We start from the raw sequence: 20,960 nt of genomic DNA, 5'->3' as shown, positions 1-20,960 counted from the left end.
CCAAACAGTTGGAATTCTCTCAAATTTCATTCCATCTTTATATCCCTATGGCTTTGAGAATAAGCAACAATCTTTTTATAACATCAAGATGTACTACTTGCATGCCCTCATGGTTTTATTTAAGTTATGAATATGTAAACATTTATATGAAAGACTTTTTATAGGAAAAATCATCAATATAAAATTTCCCAGCTATTTTCTTTAAAATTATATGCATTTCTAGCTGCTTGATAATTTTCCCAGTATTAGCAAAGAATACATTTTTCTAAAAGCTTAGATATTATTTGATAAAATTTCATGATTACTTATTTTAGCAAATAATATTTCCATTTTTAACAAGAATAAAACATGATAATGTGTTTTGAAAATCCCAAAAACTGAGATTAAATCTATGCAATTATTTAAATTAATATCTACATTGACATTTTTATTCCAATATTAAGTGATTTCTGTGATCCACTTCTTAAGATTAACATTTCTCTAATCTTTTATTTGTACTGGACTACAATTGTCCTGAGGGTAGTGACTCAATGTTATATAAGATTATTATATGTGATTACAAGAAACCAGTGTATTTCTGGGAAAACACAATTGTGAGAGCTAGAGAGAGAGAGAATGAATTTGATGATCATTTTAAGCAAAAACCATAAAAGACAAAAAAATGAACTATATAAAATGACATTTTTGTCTTAACAATTAAAGGTCTCTGAGTAATTACAATGGCAAGTAAAAAGGAAGTAAATCACAGGAATTATTCTCTTCAATATATTGTGAACCAGAAATACAAAATATTTCATTTGAATTTGAGCAAAATTCATAGCAAGCATATATATTTTGAAATAAAAACATGAAAAATATACATATATTTTCTGAATAATTAATATTATATTATTTCAATTAAAACTTGAAAATAGTTTTAATTATGTTAAATTACATTGCAATCTCAAGGATGTGACATTTTCTGTTTCAATGTAAGCTTGTCTGCCTGCACCTATGAAAATTTTGTATGTCCTATTAGCTTTAAATACTGAATTTAATATTCTCTATTAGTGCTTGCTTCAGCAGTGTATTCTCTGTTAGCTTTCAAAGACTGTCATAACAAAGTACCATAGACTGGGTGGCTTAAAGCAACAAAAATTTATTTTCTCAGTCAAGAAGTTAGAAGCTCAAGGTTCTCTCTGAATGTCTGGGGTATAATCTATTATATACCTTTCTCTTAGCTTCTGCTGGCTCCAGCAAATCTTGGCATTCCTTAGCTTGCAGATTTATTGTTATAATCCTTCCCTTTGTCATCATATGGTATTATTTCTACTTATCTCTTCTCTGTATCTATTCTCCTCTTCTTATAATACTGGAAGCCTGGTACATGGATTTGTGCATCAGAGGGGGTCCCTTAGCCTGGCCTGCAGGGATCGGGATGAAACCGGATCTCCAAGATCCCCTGAGGGGTCCCGGATTGTGAGAGGTTGCAGTCCAAGCACTGGGCTTCTAATATGCATATGATATCTCTGGTTAATCTCTTCCTGCCCTCACCCCTCTCTTCTTCCCTCTGATAGACATCAATCTGTCCCTGTTTCCATGCCTGCGGTTTCTCCTCCTGGATTAAAGTCTGCCCCCTGGTGGTCAGTGTGCATCATAGCTACAGGTTGGATGGTCAAACAGTAACTTAGGCATATATATATGAATTAAGGGCCCACTTTACTCCAGTAAGACTTGGTCTTAACTCCATCTGAAAGACTCTCTCTCTCTCTCTCTCTCTCTCTCTCTCTCTCTCTCTCTCTCTATATATATATATATATATATATATATGTATATGTATATGTATATGTATATGTATATGTATATATATAGTTTTTCAATATATATATATATATAGTTTTTCAATATATATATATTGATATTTTTACAGATATCAAGGGATATAACTTGAACATGTCTTTTTAAAATATATTTTTATTGATTTCAGTGAGATAGAAACATCAATGCTGAGAAAGAATCGTTGATAGGCTACCTCCTGTATGCTCCACACTAGGATCAAGCCCACAACCCAGGCATGTGCCCTGTCCAGGAATCAAACCATGACCTTCCAATTCATAGGTCAACGCTAAACCACTGAGCCACACTGGCCTGGCTTTACATATCTTTTGAGGGGTGAACAATTCAACCCATAATAATTACACATGCCATCTTAGTCAATTCAATTTCTATTTTTGAAAGAAAGTTTAAAGTAGTAGTTATAAACATGGTTTTTAGCAGATTAACCTATTAGAAATCACCATTTTGCCTGCACTTACTGTGTACCTTACGAGAAGTACTTATTTCTGGGGACCTCAGTTTCTCTCCAACATATAATATCATATGGATTTACCTAATGATAGTAAATACATATGATATTATAATAAACATACTTGGTAAAAAGTTATTTTAAAAATTTGACCAGAATTCAGTAACATAATTAATTTAGAACTAAACCAAAATGTAAATAAATAGATGATAGATAAGTAGATATACAGGAGAATAAAGAATCAATAGTATAATCAAATTTTAATATCCTCTTCTCAGATTCTCAGGGTATTTAGTAGGCTAACATACACATGAATCTCTGAAGGCAATGGGAATAATGGTTTATAGTAGTTCCAAAATTCAGTCTCTATGGCATATTGTGAAAAGTTATGTTCCTTAGATCATGCATTGAGAAATAAGGAACAAATAATATATAACTGAGGTTAAAATAAGAAATTTAAGTATAATAGTGTGCCTTAAATTATACAAATACTAGTGAACAATCTAATATTTTGACATATACTTTTTTTACTACTAATACATTTTTAAAATATATTTAAAAATGTATTAGTAGTATCCTGGAGATTAATTTTAGGGATTCTATTCTTGTAATTATTTGAACTAAAACTTATAAATAAAAATGCTTTGGTGAGAAGACTCAATATTGTCAAGAGTTAGTTCTACCCAACTTGATTTATAGGTTCAGTATAATCCCAATCAAAATCCCAGAAAGTTATCTTATGGATATCAATAAAGTGATTTTAAAGTTTATATTGTGGGTTAAAAGACTTAGATTAGCCAACACTATAATCTTCCATGCTAAGCACTTTTAAGGACTGACAGTACCTGGCATGAAGATTTATTATAAAGCCACAGTAAATAAGAGAGCATGGCAGTAGTGAAATAAAAGCTATATTGATCAATGTAACAGAATAGCAATGTCAGGAATAGACTTACATAAATATGTGAATTAATCTTTGACAATGGAGCAAATATATAATTCTTTCAACAAATGGTGCTGCAATAACTGAGCATATACATGCAAAGAAGTGAATTTAGACAGAGACATTACTCAAAATAGATAAAAATGAACTCAAAATAGAGCACAAATCTAAATGTAAAATGCTAAAAGTAAGTGAGCTATGGAGCCATGAAAAGACATGGAGAAACCTTGAATGCATATTACTAAGTGATAGAAGCAAACTTGAAAAGGCTACATACTATGTAATTCCAACTATATGACATTCTAGAAATGGAATATAAACTATTATTCCCATTAAGGTGCAGGAAAATTATCAGTGGTTTTCCAAGATTATGGAGAAGGGAGGGATAAATAGGTAGAGTACAGAGGACTTTTAGGGTTGGAAAAGTATTCTGTATGATACTACTATGATAGGTACTTATAATCTCACCTTTGTCCAAACCCACAGAATATGCAACACCAAGAATTAATTGTAATGTAAACTATGGATTTAGGGTACCATTGATGTGTCAGTGTAGGTACATCAATTGTTACAACATACCACATGATGTTGATAGTGAGGGGGGTGTGTTTGTGCTGATACAGGAATTGTAAGGTAACTCTATGCTTTGTATTCAATTTTGTTATAAACCTAAACTTTTGGCTTATTAGTTATTTCTAAAAATTCCTCACAGATCAAGACTTACTTCCAAATAATAGTTGTAGTAACAATTGTATTTTTTTTTAAACTTAGCTGTTCGTTGTTTTTTTCCTAAAAGAATGAGAAAAATACAAATATAGCATAAGTGTTGTGAGGATTTATGATCTATCATGGAAAGTTAACCCTAGCTCTTTGCAAATCCTGTGAACGAAGTCACGTTTGGATACAGCTCTTATGTAGTTTGCTAGTACTTATTATTTGGGTTTTTACGTTTGACGTCCATAGCTTTACTCTATGGACAGCTCTACACTACAATAGCTCATTGTTAGTGTCTCACCCCAACTTTCCATTGCATAATCATCTTCTCAGGAGTTTGAAGTCAGCTATGTCCAGAGTATTTGCAAAATATTTACACCATGCAACAGGCAATCTCTAGAAATCATAAGATTTTTTTGGAGGGAAGTTGTTTTGTGTTGTTATTATTTTTCTCTCCCCCCAGCCTTTGGGCAGGAGTATAGAGTTCAGCTGTTAAATAGCAGCTCGCCAGTCTGTTGGTTCTCTGAGGCTTAGGAATGACCAGATCTTTTTTCTTTTCATTCCATACAAGTGTGTGGCATAGGACATGTCTCATGGTTTGGGTTCAAAAAATGTAGGTTGATTTGAGGAAGTCATTTTGAAAGTGATTTGCAGTGATATTATGATTGAAGCCCATTAAGAGAACTCAGTCACCAAAGATAGAAGTTCAGTGAGAAAATAAGGCTGAAATGAATTAGGTAAAGCATCTCTCTTAAATAATAAAAAAAATATTTTTTAAAAAAGGAATGCATTTTTAAAGGAGAATTAAAATAAAAAACTCAATATTGAGTATTGTATTGGAAGGTAGAGAAATAAAAGGAAATCGTGAGTTTCACATGCTGAAGAAAGTGAGCCAAAGTCTTCATCTTTAGAAGAGTTGTTGGAGCAAAAAAAATCCAAAAGGCAGGGCATTGATGAGTTAGTTGAAGAGCCAGACCAAAACAAAGGAAATTCCAGATCATGATTTAGCCGATCCTCTTATGTTGGCTTCAGTGCCATTTTATTTTCTTTATAGTCTGTCAACATTCATACCATCATGTATAAGTACAGCGTGTCAGACATGCTATTGCACTCACTATGGAAACCAAGATTTCTCATGAGATTCTGAACATTAGTTAGGATGACAACAATGTTGGATGTATATACCCTTACATGAGCTTTTATTTCAGATTTTTCACTTTTTCTTCTTTGGCTAAAAGAAGCAAAGCCTGCGGGGTTTGGGTTTTTATTTTTGTTATTTGTTTGAACCTAAATATGAGTTTTCTTCTATTTTTAAATAGTGTTGTTTAATCCAAAGTACTTTATTTTTCTTTTTACAATAAAGCAAATCTTAACGGCATGATGAAAATATGAGTGGGAACCATTATTATTACTTTTTTGTATTATTTTGGCTCAAAGAAACTGTGTGGGGGGAAAAAGACAAAGGGGAAATTATATCTATGCCCACCCACAACTGGAAAGCTCTCCTAAGTTAGAGTTATTAAAGTCCAGTCTCTGGCTCTAGGCTGTGCGTGTGGAAACCCCAGAGATAACATAAAAATGGCCTTCCCGGCATCCTCTGAGACAGAGGATGTTCAATCCTATTCCAAGAACTCAATTAACATGTGTGTTTTTTTCCAAGAGAGAAAGCCAAAATACAACTTTCTTATAAGAACTACAAATACCATATGGAAAATTGATCCCATAAACTAAAAGAAAAACATAATAAAAGAATAACTTTTGAAATCCACTATGCCAGTTAAAGGGTCCAGTCCAGTCCAGTCTTTTGTCCTAATAATAATAATTAAAAAAAAAAGATTTCATTAAGAGGGAAGATTTGACTAATAACTCAAGTATCATTTCTTGTTCTCTTAGCAAACCTTATACAGAGTGCTATCTTGCTATTTGTAAAAAAGAAACCACTTATGAGAAAGAGAAGAGTATATAATTACTTTCATGGGTTTCCTGTATTATATGGTATTTTGGGTTTCAAAAAAAAAAAAGCTGTAAGATAGTAGCAAATTTACTTTAAGTTATAAGGAGTTACCCACTATATAGGAGAAATAGTTATCTGTATTTGGAAATTTATAAACTACAATTGACATAAACATAATCCTTTACATTAAATGATGTTTTTATGTGGTCTTTACTCTTATTTCCAAACAAAACAGAAAATGAAATAGGCGATATACTTTCCTTGTGGTTTATAATTTTTAAGATGTTTACTCTAATAAATCTAAGCATATTAACTTTTATTGTCTCTTATAGATAATATTATCACTTCCTGGAAGATTACTTCTGTTTATGTTTTACAAATTTATATTGGGCTCTTATCTTTTTGCAGGGGTTTTTGTTTATAATGAGGTCCATTGGCTTGTAAAATAATATTTCCCTAGAACTGATTTACCTTTATTTCTGCTCTGCATTTGATGACTCTCATGTATTCTGGATCAAACTTTATATAAACCTTTTCTTTAGGATCTCATTAGTATGAAAATAAGATGAATTCAAATGCTATACTAGAACAAACACCAGAACATAGTGTTTATTTAGTACATGTAACTTAACAATTTTTTTTTTCCTTTTTAAAGTCATGGGGAGAGAAAAATTTTCTTGCTATGGACAGAAGGCATGTGTCTTACTTTGAGTGAAATTACCAGTTTTCATGAATTCTGATTCTATGTAGACTTGTCAAATTTCACACCTTCCCTCAGACAATCTCAGGGCCTATTCTCCCATCTCCCGCTGCAGACATTTCTGCCAAGCTTTTTACTGTTTTGTCTATGCACAAATCTGATGATGCTTCTTATTGCTCTGCCTTTCAGTTTCCTCTCTATTGGTGGCACCTATAGTTTTCCTCCCCTCCCTCCCCCCCCCACTATAAATCCAACTCCACAATCAAATTCCGCATTTTAGGCAATTTGTAGCAGAAGATGTTACTATCATTTTTTTTTTTTTTCTGGAAATTTGGAAGGACCTTTTCATCGAAACAAATAAAAGGGTAATATGCTAATTAGACTGGGAGACCTTCTGAGAGACCTTCTGGATGTCCTTCCGTACAAAGCCATGGTGGCAGGGCCAAGACAGAGGCAGTTAGGGGTAATCAGGCCAGGAGGGGAGGGCAGTTGGAGGTGATCAGGCTGGTTGGGGGGGAGTGGGTCAGTTGGGGACAAGCAGGCCAGCAGGGGGGGCAGTTGGGGGTGAGCAGGCCAGTTTAGGACTTCCCCCAAGGGGTCCCAGAGAGGAGAGGGTCCCAGGCCGGGTTGAGGGACAACCCCCCTGTCCCCCCATGCATGAATTTCATACACCAGGCCACTAGTTTATTTTATAAAATTGATATCAAGTTAACCAACTGGGGCACTTCTGTAATCCTTCATCCATAACTCTATCATTGTTCTTCAATGGCCTGCTTTTAATTATCATTATTAATAATATAATTAGTACCTTCAAGCTAATCATACAAAATATATTCAAGATCTTGAAGATAAGTAGAACAATGGGCAAATGACAGCATGGCATTCAAACAGAAAGACTCATAGTAATGCCCAGCCATATGCATGGAACTTAGCAATATGCTATTATTTCCATGCATGTTCCAGATAATTTTTTAATTGCTACCAGAATATTTTGCCATTTAGTTTGTATTAACTCTAGTAAGAATTAGAAGCCAAACTCAAGTTATACATTTATGGGGATAACAAATCATTCACTTCAGGATTCTATTGAAACTTTGCTTATCCTAAATGAAAATTGGCAGGTAAATAGTATTGCTAATATAGCTTTTTTTAAATCTAGATTATTGTCCAACATTCATACTTGACTTGTACCCATATTTCAATGTGTATTCCAGAAACTTCTTTTTAGTACTTAGAAAATGAAAGAATTTTTACAGTAAGTAGTAAATGTATGTCATCTATTAAAATAGCACTAGAAAAATAATGTTGCAAAGTACTCACCAATTATAGTTTATATTGAAAATTGTGTCACTTGATAATAGACAAATACAGAATGCACATAAACAATAAATGGGGTGAAAAAAACCTTAAATATAAAATCTAATTTAGGAAAGGAAAAGTCTTAGGAATTTGCAGCTATGTTTTTAAACTAGAACCCTACTGTGATGACTGAGAATATCCCATCAAATCTTCAACTATGTGTTCTAGGATTTACTTAACAATTTTATGAGTCATAGTCTCTTACATTGTGCACACCACAATCCCATGAGTAGCCTGCTCAAAGTAGACTTTCTTGGAACTCATTACAGACATATGAAATCAGGATCTCTGGAGATGGAAACTGAGTATCTTTAATTTTTAAGATTTTCAGGTAATTCCAAAATAAACAATGTAAGAACTCCCAACTAGATGACTTCTAATTTAATTCTCACATTTAAATTGTATGATATAACTTGAATTCTGCATTAACCAACACTAAAATCATATTTATTTTTAATAAAACCAAAATCAAATCACAACTATGGAAAGGGTTATTTATCTGATCATTCATAAAGAAAAAAAAGAAAAAGAAAACCCAATATTTTTCACTGGCCTGTGATTAATTTCTGTAGGACATTCCTTCACTACTTTCTGTAAAAATTCTTTTCTAAATATTATCACCCTGTCTTCTGAAAGCCTATAACAGTCCCTCATGATTTAGTATACTTATTTCCTATAGGTTTAATACATCAATATTGTATCTCATAGTTAGAATGTTAGGGATTAGGTCCTAATGACATATCTTATTGTTTTTACACAATTTCTAGAACAATATTGATTAAGACTATACAGGTAATTTTTATTAGAAAAATCTTACGAATATCTATCTATCTATATAGTTACATACAAACCACAGCAATTACATTTAAATTTGAGTTTTTAATTTATAAAAAACACACTACTTTAAACAACAAAATTACACAAGTATTGTTCAATTTAGGAGCTTGAGAATTAGTTGGTTTGAGCTATGTAGTATACCCCTCTACTCCAGATGGTTTCTGGCATATCCATTCTTTCTCCAAGTCCTAGTTCATGTTCCTTTCCAGAGATATAGAGCTATCCTCATATACAGTTAAAATGAGACTAATGTTCTCTGCTTGTTTTGAGAAATAAGAGAAGGCCCATATCTTGATTTTACACAAACGCATCTCCTCTATTTACTTGTCCCATGTCTTTAAAATACAGACTAGAATTATATTACCTCCTTTTGGATGTTTAACATGTTGAATTGTTTTTTGAAATAAGGCTTTAGTATCACACATAAAATTTTAGTGGAGGAGAAGATATGAGTAGTTAGAAGAGGCTTGAGAAACTGTGTTCTGAAAGCTCACACTGATTTTTCAGAAGAAATTCTTAATTTCGTTATTTTATACTAGAGGCCTGTGCAATAGGCCTTCCTTCCCCTGGCTGCCAGCACAGCTTTTCCTCTGGCACCAGGACCCAGGCCTTCACTCTGGCTGCAGCAAAGGAGCCATACCTCTTCAGTCTTCAGTTGTCTTCACTCCACACATGTGTATACAAATTAATCTGCCATCTTTGTTGGGTTAATTTGCATACTCGCTCCTGATTGGCTGGTAGTTGTCACAGAGGTATGGTCAATTTATATATTTCTCTTTTATTAGTGTAGACGTACTACTCTGTTGTGCATAATCAGAATCAGTGTATAGTATCCATGTTTGCATAGCATGGTGACTAGAAAATTTACTTAATTAATTTTTATTTTATTGATGATTTGCTTTGCTAAGAAAAACCTTTTCAGTTGATGTAGTCCCATTTGCTTATTTTTTCTTTGCTTCCCTTTCCTGAGGAGACATCTCAGAAAAAATATTGCTACAAGAAATGTATATTTTACTGCCTGTTTTCTTCTATGATTTGGGGAAGTCTAGCCTTTAAGTTTTTGACACATGTTGAGTTTTCCTTGAGTATGGTGTAAGAAAGTGGTCTAGTGCTTTGGTGCACTGGGCTGGGGAGACCAGCTTGGCGTTTAGACCCCATGCTTCTCAATGGGAATTCCCCACAACTGAGACAGGCTTCCAGAACTTTAGCTTCACTCTGTGGACTTGGGGCCAGCTATCTCACACCTCTGCCCTTTCTACCAGTCTCGATGTGTCTTCTTCCATTTAAAATTTTTATTTAATAGCAACATATATTAAGGAAATGGTTTATAGCTGCCCAAATCACCCAAGTGTTTATATTTCTTTATATTTTAAGAATTGATCCATGTTCTATACTTAAATAAAAGCTATCCTATCTCTAGAGTATAAAAAATAATAAATATTAAAATTATAATATCTATATTGATAATAAGTTTATTAATTAAGGAATAAGAAATTGAAAATAAAATTTCCTTATTATTTAAAGATAATTTTATTTTATCCTTTTGTTAGGAACAGGTTTGAAAAAACTTTCTAGATAAACTGGATGTTTATCCTTATTTATTGAAATTTAGTCAATAAGCATATGTAATAAATTCTACAGTATGAGCAATAGTGTTATGAATTATGTTAGTTTGTCTTATTATTTAGGTTTTTGTGTTGCAAGTTGAAAAAGGTGAAACATAACTACCCCTTTTTCCTTAGTGAAAAACTTTTTATCTACTAACAGTTTAGTAGTTTAACAATTCTACACTTTTAAAATATATAAACATCTAAAACTTATTTTTCCTCTTCTATAGACATTGTATATATTGAGCAAGTTTCCATAATCCAAGAGTTATACTTTAATATTTTAATTGGGAACATTTAGAGAAGTGAATGTGTTGTGTTATCCTGCAATTGGAGAGTCAGTGAATCAGGATAATGATGGTCTTTTGCCAAAATTAATTCTGATATGCAAGATTGTCATAATATATTAAATGCCACTCCATAAGAACAGCGCCCCAGAAATAGAAGCTGATGATTCAAGCTTGGCAGGTTCTCCTTGTGCTCAGTGTTAAGACTAGCTTAAAAGCTGGTCATAGCAATGTTGGAGAAAGAAGGATTCTTCCTTCCAACATGTTCTCTGAGTTCAAAAATATAACGAAGATGTTAAAAAGATTTTTGAAAATTGCAGCTCTGGAAAATAAGGTCAAGATTTGAACCTGGAAGCTACCTTGTTCACAGAAAGAGTTTTTAGACAGTTACTTTCTGAAAACTGTTTGTCCTTATACCCTAACATTTTTAGTGATGCTTTATTCTTTTTAGGTTTAATTCTTCATTAAAGTTATGACATGATTACTTTTTTTTTCTTCCAAAGAGGAAGGGAGAAGGTGAAAGAGATAGAAATATCAATGATGAGAGAGAGTCATTGATTGGTTGCCTCCTGCACACCCCTGATTGGGGAATCGAGCCTGAAACCTAGGCATGTGCCCTGACCGAGAATTGAACCATGACCTCCTGTTCATAAGTCAATGCTCAACCACTGAGCTACACCATCCTGGCTCAAATAGATTATTCCTTTTTTAAAGGAAAATACAAGAAACTTCATGAGTAGTTTCAACTCAGTTAATTAACTCATGCCCTGAACATTTGATTCTTATCCTTATAGCCATATAGTGCTTTTTATTTTCTTAATTATTAAATAATTTTAATCATGTTTGCATGAATTCAAACTCTACCTGCAGTGGTGGTACTATGTATAGTTTGCATGAAAGTATCTACAGCATAACTGAGTGGTCTTACTGCACAAACCACTTAGTCCAGGTAATATGTTTTCCTGAAGGACTCTCTCTGTTTACTCCATGTTAGGTTAAGGAATATAATGAAAGGAATTTAATCATCCTTTCATTAATGTGGATCTTAAGGATAATATAAAATTTTATTAACATTTTATTGCACATGACAATACTAGGAATTACTGAGTGGAGTTCTGTGTACTCTGATGAAAACAACATATATACCATGTTTCCCCGAAAATAAGACATCCTCCGAAAATAAGACCTAGCGCATGGAAAGATAAGACATCCCCTAAAAATAAGACCTAGTGCTACTTTGGGAGAAAAAAAATTAATATAAGACACTGTCTTATTTTCGGGGAAATGGTATATATGCATATATATATATATATATATATATATATATATGCATATGTACATATGTATATGTAATATAGTGCCATCATTGCTGGTACAGTTTAAATTTATGAAGACATAATTAAAATTATTTAATAATTAAGAAAAGAAAAATCACTCTATGGATACAAGGAAAATAACCAAATGTTAGGGGATGAGTTAATTAAATAAGCATTAATAGGGTATTCTCTATAACTATAATGAAAGCAGTTATTTATTTATTTGTTTTTCTTTTAAAAAAAATAATGTACTGTTAGAGATTTTAGTCTTATAAAATCGGTCATGCTCTTATTCTTTAAAAGCCTCATGAAAGCATACTAAAGTTTAATAAGTACTAAATGTAACCATTTATATAAATTTCAGTATTAGGTTAACTTCTTTTTATTGTTGTAAGTATTATAGATGTCCCCCGTTTTCCCTCATTGACCCCCATCCACCCCACAGCCACCCATCCCAAGCCTTCATCAAACTATTATCTGTGTCCATGGGCTTTGCAAATATATATATATATATATATATATATATATATATATATATATATATATATATATATTCTCCCTAATATGCAAATAGACCAAACGGCAGAACAACTGAACAACTGGTTGCTATGAGGTGTGGAACATGGCAGCATTGGCCATGGCAGGATGGTGGAGCAGGTGAGTGGGGTTGTCAGACCAAGGCTGGGCACCAGTCCTGTCATCAAAGCGAGCCTCTGGTGGTTCCTGAAAATTCTTTGCTCCCACATGCTGCAGTCCTGCCCTGAATCTTACTGTGCCACATCAGCACAGCCAAAGGGATTGGGGAGCTTGAGGGAGGGTGGTGAAGGATGAAGAAAAAGACAGACAAGAGAATAAGCTGGGTGTAGGTGGATCTTTTGTGCCTGGCTGAGGCCACAGGACAGATCCAGACTGCGAAGCTGATGCTTTATTTATAGTCTGGGACAAACAAGGTAGTTTACAATGTTGTTATAAGTTTCACTTGTTTTGGCAGCACTTGCTGCCCTTACCACAGCCCACTAGCTACCCAGGAAAGATCTAGGGAGCAGTCACAAGATCAAGCTTAATTATGCTTAGAGGACTGTGCCCTCTAAGCTGGGACTTGTGTGCAACTTTGCTAACAGGTCAATCTGAGGCTTAACCCTATAACCACTCCCTACACTTACACGTAAAACTATCCAACAGTAAAATTAGTAAAGAGTACTTTTTTTGTGAGGAATTTTTCAAGAGGAGATTTGATGACATATATTCTAGATTTAAGGGAAATGTTTAGTGTATATAACATTTTTTTTTCTTCTTTTTTTTTAAAATATATTTTATTGATTTTGTTCAGAGAGGAAGGGAGAGAGATAGAGAGTTAGAAACATCAATGAGAGAGAGTCATCGATCAGCTGCCTCTTGCACAACCCCTACTGGGGATATGCCTGCAACCAAGGTACATGCGCTTGACTGGAATCGAACCCGGGACCCTTCAGTCCCCAAGCCGAAGCTCTATCCATTGAGCCAAACAGGTCCCGGCTAACATTTATTTTTCAATCTAATTTTAAAATCAAATAATTTCATGATTGTCTACATATGTCTCAGCAATATTATGTAGAAAATAAACATTTGTTAAAAATTAATTCCACATTCATAAAATTAACAATGGAACATGAACTATACTTCTAGATAACCCCAAACAACGAAGTTTATATGATGAAACACTAAAATATAACCTTTAAATGTAAAAATAATTAACACTCATTATAGAAGTATGTTTGAACAATATTGTGAAGGTGAAAACAATGAGTAATAAAATTTAAACAACTGAATAGATAGGATAATAATTTAAAGACAGAATCTAAAACTAGCTACTAATCTTGTGTTATAGAATATGAATGATGAGCCTCCTGTTTGCAATCCACCACATTTGGAAACTCAGATTTATTCCAGCACCAGGACTCCTTTTCTTCAGCTCAACTGTTCAGACAAAGATTCTCCACAGCAACAGCTGAGCTATTCAATTGTAAGAGGTAAGACATGATTTCAAGTAAGTCACTTTTATGCTATTTAAAAGATAACCATGTGAGATATTTTATAATGGTAAAAAAAACGTATCATAAAACTTATTTTTAAATAAGAATTTAAGACAATAGAAAATACAATATATGATGTTGTTTTATTTATATTTTATTACCTCATCATTCTCAGGAAATACAAACAATCAATTCACACTTTGGAGACTAGGCGTTGATCCTCCTTCTCTGACCATCACTCAAAATTCCCAGTATGATGCATTTCAAGGGATTCAGGACCCTCTGACTTTCCAGCTACTTATTGAAGTTACTGATGAATTAGGTGGGAATAAAGCTAGTCAGCTGTCAGCCACTACAACAGTCATAGTTCATGTGTTTCCCTGGACCACAACACAGCCAGCTTCTTCCACTGAAACAACTACAACTACAGTAAGTACTTAGTGATGAAATATAATTCTAAAGTAGTTTGAATTAGTCATAAACATAGAAGGTATTTGGGAACTCTCACAGGAGTTATCCTTATATTTTGGCAATGAAAGAGATGAGTGAAACAGTTGGTTTAATACTACATTAGAATTTCCATCACCAGGATAAGGAGAACATATTGTAGCTGTTAGTCATTAATTCTGAGTCAAGGTAAATATATCATTGTTAATCATTTTTAGAGACTCTTTTGTTAGTATTTAACTTAGATTCCTAGTAATTAGGTTAGTTCTCTTCATAGTGTACTTCTTCATTTAAATGAATACTCATGTAGCTTTTGTTATGCATATAGCACCATCTAAGGCTTACAAAAATATTGGACAAGTTTGTTTCCCTGAAAAACTTACAGTCTCACTGAAAGACAGGATATATACTTAAAACAATTTAAAAAAATATTAGATAGTTCCAAATGGTAGTGCATCTGTTATTTCACCTTGAGGTTTAAAATAAGGTAAATTTGTGTTGAGACAGGCAGTGAGTTCTCTGTAAATAGAGGAGAAAAATAATAATGTAGTTCTTTAAACACAGATATTTTTATGTAAAGAGAAGTCAAGCTTTGCAGAAAGAAGGCATAGAATTATCCCTGGGAAGAGTATAATATATTCTGTTAAATGCTGAGCAGACAGTAAAGCTGGAGGTTAGACTTATGTCAGGAAAAATGAAGCTCGTGGTAGATATGTAAAATATGTGTGCATGGAACACCTTGAATGTAAAAATGAGATTTTGTATATAAAATATGTGTGCATGGAACATCTTGAATGTAAAGATGAGATTTTGGATGATTACTGAAGATAGGCAATTGTAACAATTTTGCATCATAAAAGAACGACTCGCGATGCCTTATAAATTGTGAATATGGGAATAAAGGGAGAATCAATGATGAGATAGGACTGTATTATGTGGAATATGCTGTTTGATTTCAAATAGGTGGTGTTTAAACAGTCAAGTAGGTACTCATATCCAGGCCCTCACTAACATTGTATGATGTTCTCCAAAAAACCAAGGTAACCCAATGAAATATATTTCAATTAAAATAGCTATTTGTTAAATAAGTTATAGAAAATTCCCCCCATTGCTTGACTTCAGATTCAAGAAGTATTACACTAGCTATACAAAATCATCATAGTACAATTTGAATACTCTGGGTGCAAAAATAACAATAAATTGGACTAAAATGATATAGGACTGGTAATGTTCACAAGTGCCTGGCAGAATGAAATTTATATTGTCTCTGGGGCTTGGAATTATTTCTAACAATCATTTAATTCAGAAAAAAGAATTAGGCACCCTAAAATAAGGCAGTAGTAGATTATGTGGAGATGAAGTGCTAGATTTGAAGTTTATGCAAACATAAAATTCATTACTTATTATGTCTAAAATTTGTGTATTATAATATATTGTGAGGACAGTTAATTTATTTTAGGATTAGCCATTTCATTATTAGGCAGATCTTTTCATTTAGAATATTGAATGAGATATAAAAACTTAAAAATATTTTTAAGTGGTTAGAATCTACTGCAAGGATTTTTCTGCTTCTAAATATAACTTAAAACCCCATTAAAACACAGAATATTTTTAAAGCCAGATTACTCACAATGTGTGTCTATGAGTTATAAAAAAAAAATATGGCCTGTGGATAAAATACTCAGTTATTACAAATAAACTCAATCATATAATAAATATTACAGGAGACATCATCAGCATGAATTTTACTATAAATGTAGATTTTTTTTCACATTGAAAAAAATATATAGGGCATCCCATAAATTGTAATCTAGTGAAGGCATTCAATAAAGACCTGTGCATACTTTACAATGCCAAATATGGTACTTGATAAGTAAAAGAACCAATGCCATATGTAATATAAAAGGTATGTGATATTTCTTAATTGGGGGAAGAGGGATTTATGAACTGTTGCAGAATCTGATGAAAGTTTTGGTCTCTCTCTCTCTCCAGAACAATGTACACATGTATATGTGCATACACTTTTATATTCAACATTAAAGGGCTTGTAAAATCCATCCCTGATCCCAGGTTAAGAAATCCTGACTAAAAGTGAAGGTTTATTATTGCTTCTGAATTAGTAAAAAATATTTTCATGAGCAAAGTATATTTATATTATGAAGTAAACAAAGTAATAGAAGCCACAAAAATAATTATAGAGAATATTTTACATAATATATTTCTTAAATACACTTGGCATGCTTTTATATATACTATTACCATAAGTAAACTAATATCTTGAGGCTTAGAAAGGAAAATAGAAAAAAATCTTTATCTTTAATGTATAATGACTTAGTCAAAGAAGCTAATAATAAATCAGCCCTAGACTAAAACAGAATGGTTGTAAATTGTCTCCAAATTAACCTTTGCCTCTGAACCCCTACCTGCCTATTCAGAGATCCCTCTGAGGTCAGGTAGAGAAGAAATGGTCATGTTTCATGAACTGAACTGAACTGAACTCCTCCAGTTTAAGTGAAGATTGGCTAAAGAGACAATGAGGTAACTGGCTAGACACCATTTCCTGCAAATGAAATCCCTAAAGAATTATGAATCAAAATTCCTGAAACTATCTGCATTCAGCAAATTGAGTCCATAATAAAAGGCTCAGAATTAATATCCATTTTAAAAATATAGAAGATAATAGAAACCTTAAATCATACTAATTTATAACTATTTTTTTACTCTGATTTCAACATAAACAGTGCACAGATAAAAGAGTTCAAAGGAGAAAGTCTCTATAAATAACTGTCTAATCTTTCCATTGATTCATCCTGGTCACCCATCCATGTTTGATGATGAGTATTAGTATAATTTAAAGGTTTTTAATCCATCAATGAAAAATAGAAATGAGGCATTAGATGTATAGAATGACAAAATTTGAATTGTTTAGTGTCTTTCACTTACTTAATCTCAACTTCAGAGACTAATTTTAAGGATCCTATGGCTGCTTAGAAACATATGCTGAGAGACAAGGGGTTATATCTTAACCATATTTTCTACACTGTTATGCTCATTGCAGAGGCATATTACATTCTCAAGGCTGAATTTGACTCATCAAAGGGCAAGCATTTACTAGCATATATGTCACAAAATAATTTGCAATCATATATGCATGGAACTTAGTGTTCAGCTGAACATTTAGAACAGTGGTTTGCTGGAGCTGGATAATTTAAGCTAAGGAAAGTCTGTGTTAAATATTCAGATGTTTTGAAGGCCGGTTGTTAAACCTGTAGTAGTTTGAATTCAACCAAGGTGGAAATATTAATACTATGAAAATTGGTAAATGCTAAAGGATTTTTTATTCATTTTTATTTTTTGTTTATTAGAATTTGTTCACCAGCTCACTACTGAACCTGCCTACTTTATTCTTTAACAGACTTGGAAAGGTAGAATAAATTTCAAGTGGGTGAAAAAGAGATTTAAGAGAGATTAGCAAAAACTTATATATGATAAGCAAAAGTTTAGCCACCAATAAAGTGAAAGAGCATTTACTTTATTTTCTCACCCCTCATTTCAAAGAATAATATAGCACTGTAGCCACACATTTTAATAGGTCAGAGTATCCATGAAATCCACTTGCACTTTCTCTTCATATGAATCTACATATACACTGAGTGGCCAGATTATTATGTTCTCTGGATGCATATTAATCTGGCCACTCAGTGTATATCCTATATAACAAAAGGCTAATATGCAAATTGTACCCTCAACCAGGAGTTTGGGCCACTCAGTGTATACAATTGTTTGGGCATTTATTTCCATGTATTTTATGTGTTATGTTTATATACCCTAGAAGGAAACTAGCTCTGTGAATAAATAGTGAGACTCATATTTTAAGTTCATTAATTTCTTGATCTTTTGTTGATCTAACTCCCAATAGAAAGCAAACACAGAGTAAAGAGTAACAAAAGGCTTATGGAAAGAACTACAGTTGACCCTATAGTTCAGGTTTGAACTGTGCAGGTCCACTGATAAATGGATACTCAAATAAATGCAACCAAAGTATTTTCTCTTCCTTATGACTTTCTTAATAACATTTTCTTTTCTCTAGCTTATTTTACTATAATACGGTATATATACATGTAACATACAAAATATTTACTGATCTCCTATTTGTGTTATTAGCAAGGCTTCTAGTCAACAGTAGGGTAGTTGTAGGTAGGTAAGTTTTGGGGAAGGCAAAAGTTATAGATGGATTTTCAACTGCACAGGGTAGGAGTCAGTACCCCTAACTCCCATGTTGTGCAAAGGTCGACTATATTTAAAAAGGCATAGTAAAGTTAAGAAAATCCAGCATGGCATAATTCTGCCTAACACTTCTTAAGCAAATTAGGCTATTCTGTATTCTACGTCTTCCTGAGCTACTTAACAGAAGAGCTAGGTTTCTTTTTAAGAAAAATAGTATCTTACAAAATTAAAAATTCTTATATTAAAAATCTTTATTGTTGAAAGTATTACATATGTCCCCTTTTTTCTCCCATTGAACCCTTAAAGCCTGCCCCCACTCCAAGCCTCCACCATCCTATTGTCTGTGTCCAAGGATTATGCATATAAAATAAAATTATTTATATTAGTCTGTTGACTGAAGGCTATATGCTTTAGTAAATAAAACTCATAAATAAACAATCCCCTCCCTTAGTAAATAGACAAGATTCTGTTTGGTCATGTATGCTGAAATTTCAACATGGAGGTACTAAAAGTTGTGGGATATACTGCAGTTTAAAATATACATAATTGTCTGATACATATGAGTTTCCTTATACAAGAACAGTAAATCAAACTTTTTTTTAAAAAGGCTTGTTAAAAGTACAAGCATAAAACAATACTCAGCTTCATGATTTTATTTACTAATTTTCTGTCACATATTTCATATATCTGCACTTTTAAGTACATTGCCATCAGATTATTTATTTATTGTCTAAAGTTTTACATATGTCTCCTTTTTCCCCACTTGACCACCCCCAGAATTCCCATTCCAGACAAGCCCCCACAGTCTCAATGACTGTGTCCATTGTTTATGCTAATAGGAATGCATATAAGTCCTTTGGTTGCTCTCTAACCCCCCTCCCCTGCCATTTATCTCTGGATCTATTCTTGTTCATCAAATTATGTTGATCATTAGAGGCCTGGTGCACGAAATTCATGCATGGAGTGGGAGGGTCCACTCAGGCCAGCCTGCAACCCCTCCAATCTGGGACCTCTCGGGGAATGTCTGCCTGCTGGTGCAGGCCCGATCTCCAGGAGTCAAACAACCTTCTCACAATGCTGGACCACTGGCTCCTAATTGCTCACCTGCCTGCCTTCCTGATCACCCCTAACTGCTCCCCATGCCAGCCTGATTGCCCCTCATTGACTCTGTGTGCCAGCCAGATCATCCCAAACTGCCCCCCTGCTGCTTGGTTGCCCCCCAATTGCCCTCCTCAAGATAGCATGGTCTCTGTGTCAGAGCTGACTGCTCTGGGAGAAATTTCAGCAGTAGTAGAAGCTGCCTGGCCAGGGTAGCCTGGTCCACCAGTCCCCAACAGTCCTGTGGAATATAGCTATCCCTTACTCATAAATACAGACACTTCCCAAAGGTCCACACACTCTTCTTCTGGCACTCCTATTATGTGAATGCTATTTTGTTTTCTGTTATCTCAAGATTCCCTTAGGCTCTCCTACTATTTTTTTCAGTTGTTTTTCCCAGTTGTTGCTCTTCTTGGGTATTTTTTTTTCTACCTTTTTCTCTGACATATTGCTTGCCTCCATGTTATTTACTTCCTTTTCCGGTGATTCCTGCTTTTCTTTCATATCGGTGCTGTTTCTTTGTCTCTCCATGTTTGCTCTTCTCAGAGTGTCTGGTTATGTAGCTCTCTCTCTCCTACATTGACTTAAAGGCACACAATACAACTTGTCAAAACATAACACAAAGGGCACCAAACACAAATGTATTTACAATACCAATAACCCCAAATAAGTCCTCCCCATACACATTCATTCACATAGTATGACCAGGCCTTCTAATGCAAAGAAAGTAAAGTTTTCAAATGTAAATTTAAAATGAAAGAAATGCTATTGATATAATTTCACATAGATCTGTCAAAACTATTTTTATATAGACCATAGGCAATCTTCACACACAATAGAAAGAGAGTGGCATGGGGAATAAAACAGATATAGGTTTGAATCCTGGGTCTTCCACTCAGTAACCTTGAGCGTGGGCTGAGATATTCACCACATCCACACCTCAGTTTCTAATGTGTCAACAAAGATTATTAAAATGTATTTCATAAGCCTCTCCTAGTGCAGTGCTCAGAACATAGGAAGTGATTAATAAGTAGTAGCATTATATTATTTATAATTTATAAATGTTTATCAATTAACTAAAAACACAGAAACAGTTTGGTTGAAAACATTAGGCATATGTCATGACTGACATGGTTTGCAAACTCCTTGAAGGGGAGCAGAATTTGCCCTTACAA

General features: G+C 33.5%; 1 protein-coding gene across 1 annotated transcript in view; it reads left to right on the top strand.

The window, feature by feature from the left end:
* The window catches only part of LOC311629340 (cadherin-related family member 4-like), a gene marked incomplete at its 5' end in the record, with an annotated part of 87,452 nt that overhangs the window by 55,161 nt on the left and 11,331 nt on the right, over positions 1–20,960 (top strand). Inside the window, 2 exons of the mRNA XM_084897307.1 lie at positions 13,869–14,010; positions 14,189–14,442. Of these exons, the coding sequence (XP_084753433.1) occupies positions 13,869–14,010; positions 14,189–14,442 (396 nt within the window). The remainder of the gene's footprint in view (positions 1–13,868; positions 14,011–14,188; positions 14,443–20,960) is intronic.

The sequence above is a fragment of the Pipistrellus hanaki genome (assembly GCF_964339955.1).
Source record: "Pipistrellus hanaki genome assembly, chromosome: 10".
In the NCBI taxonomy this organism is placed as follows: Eukaryota; Metazoa; Chordata; class Mammalia; order Chiroptera; family Vespertilionidae; genus Pipistrellus; species Pipistrellus hanaki.
The sequence above is the reverse complement of the archived record's forward strand: the minus strand, read 5'-3'. Positions and strand labels throughout refer to the sequence as shown.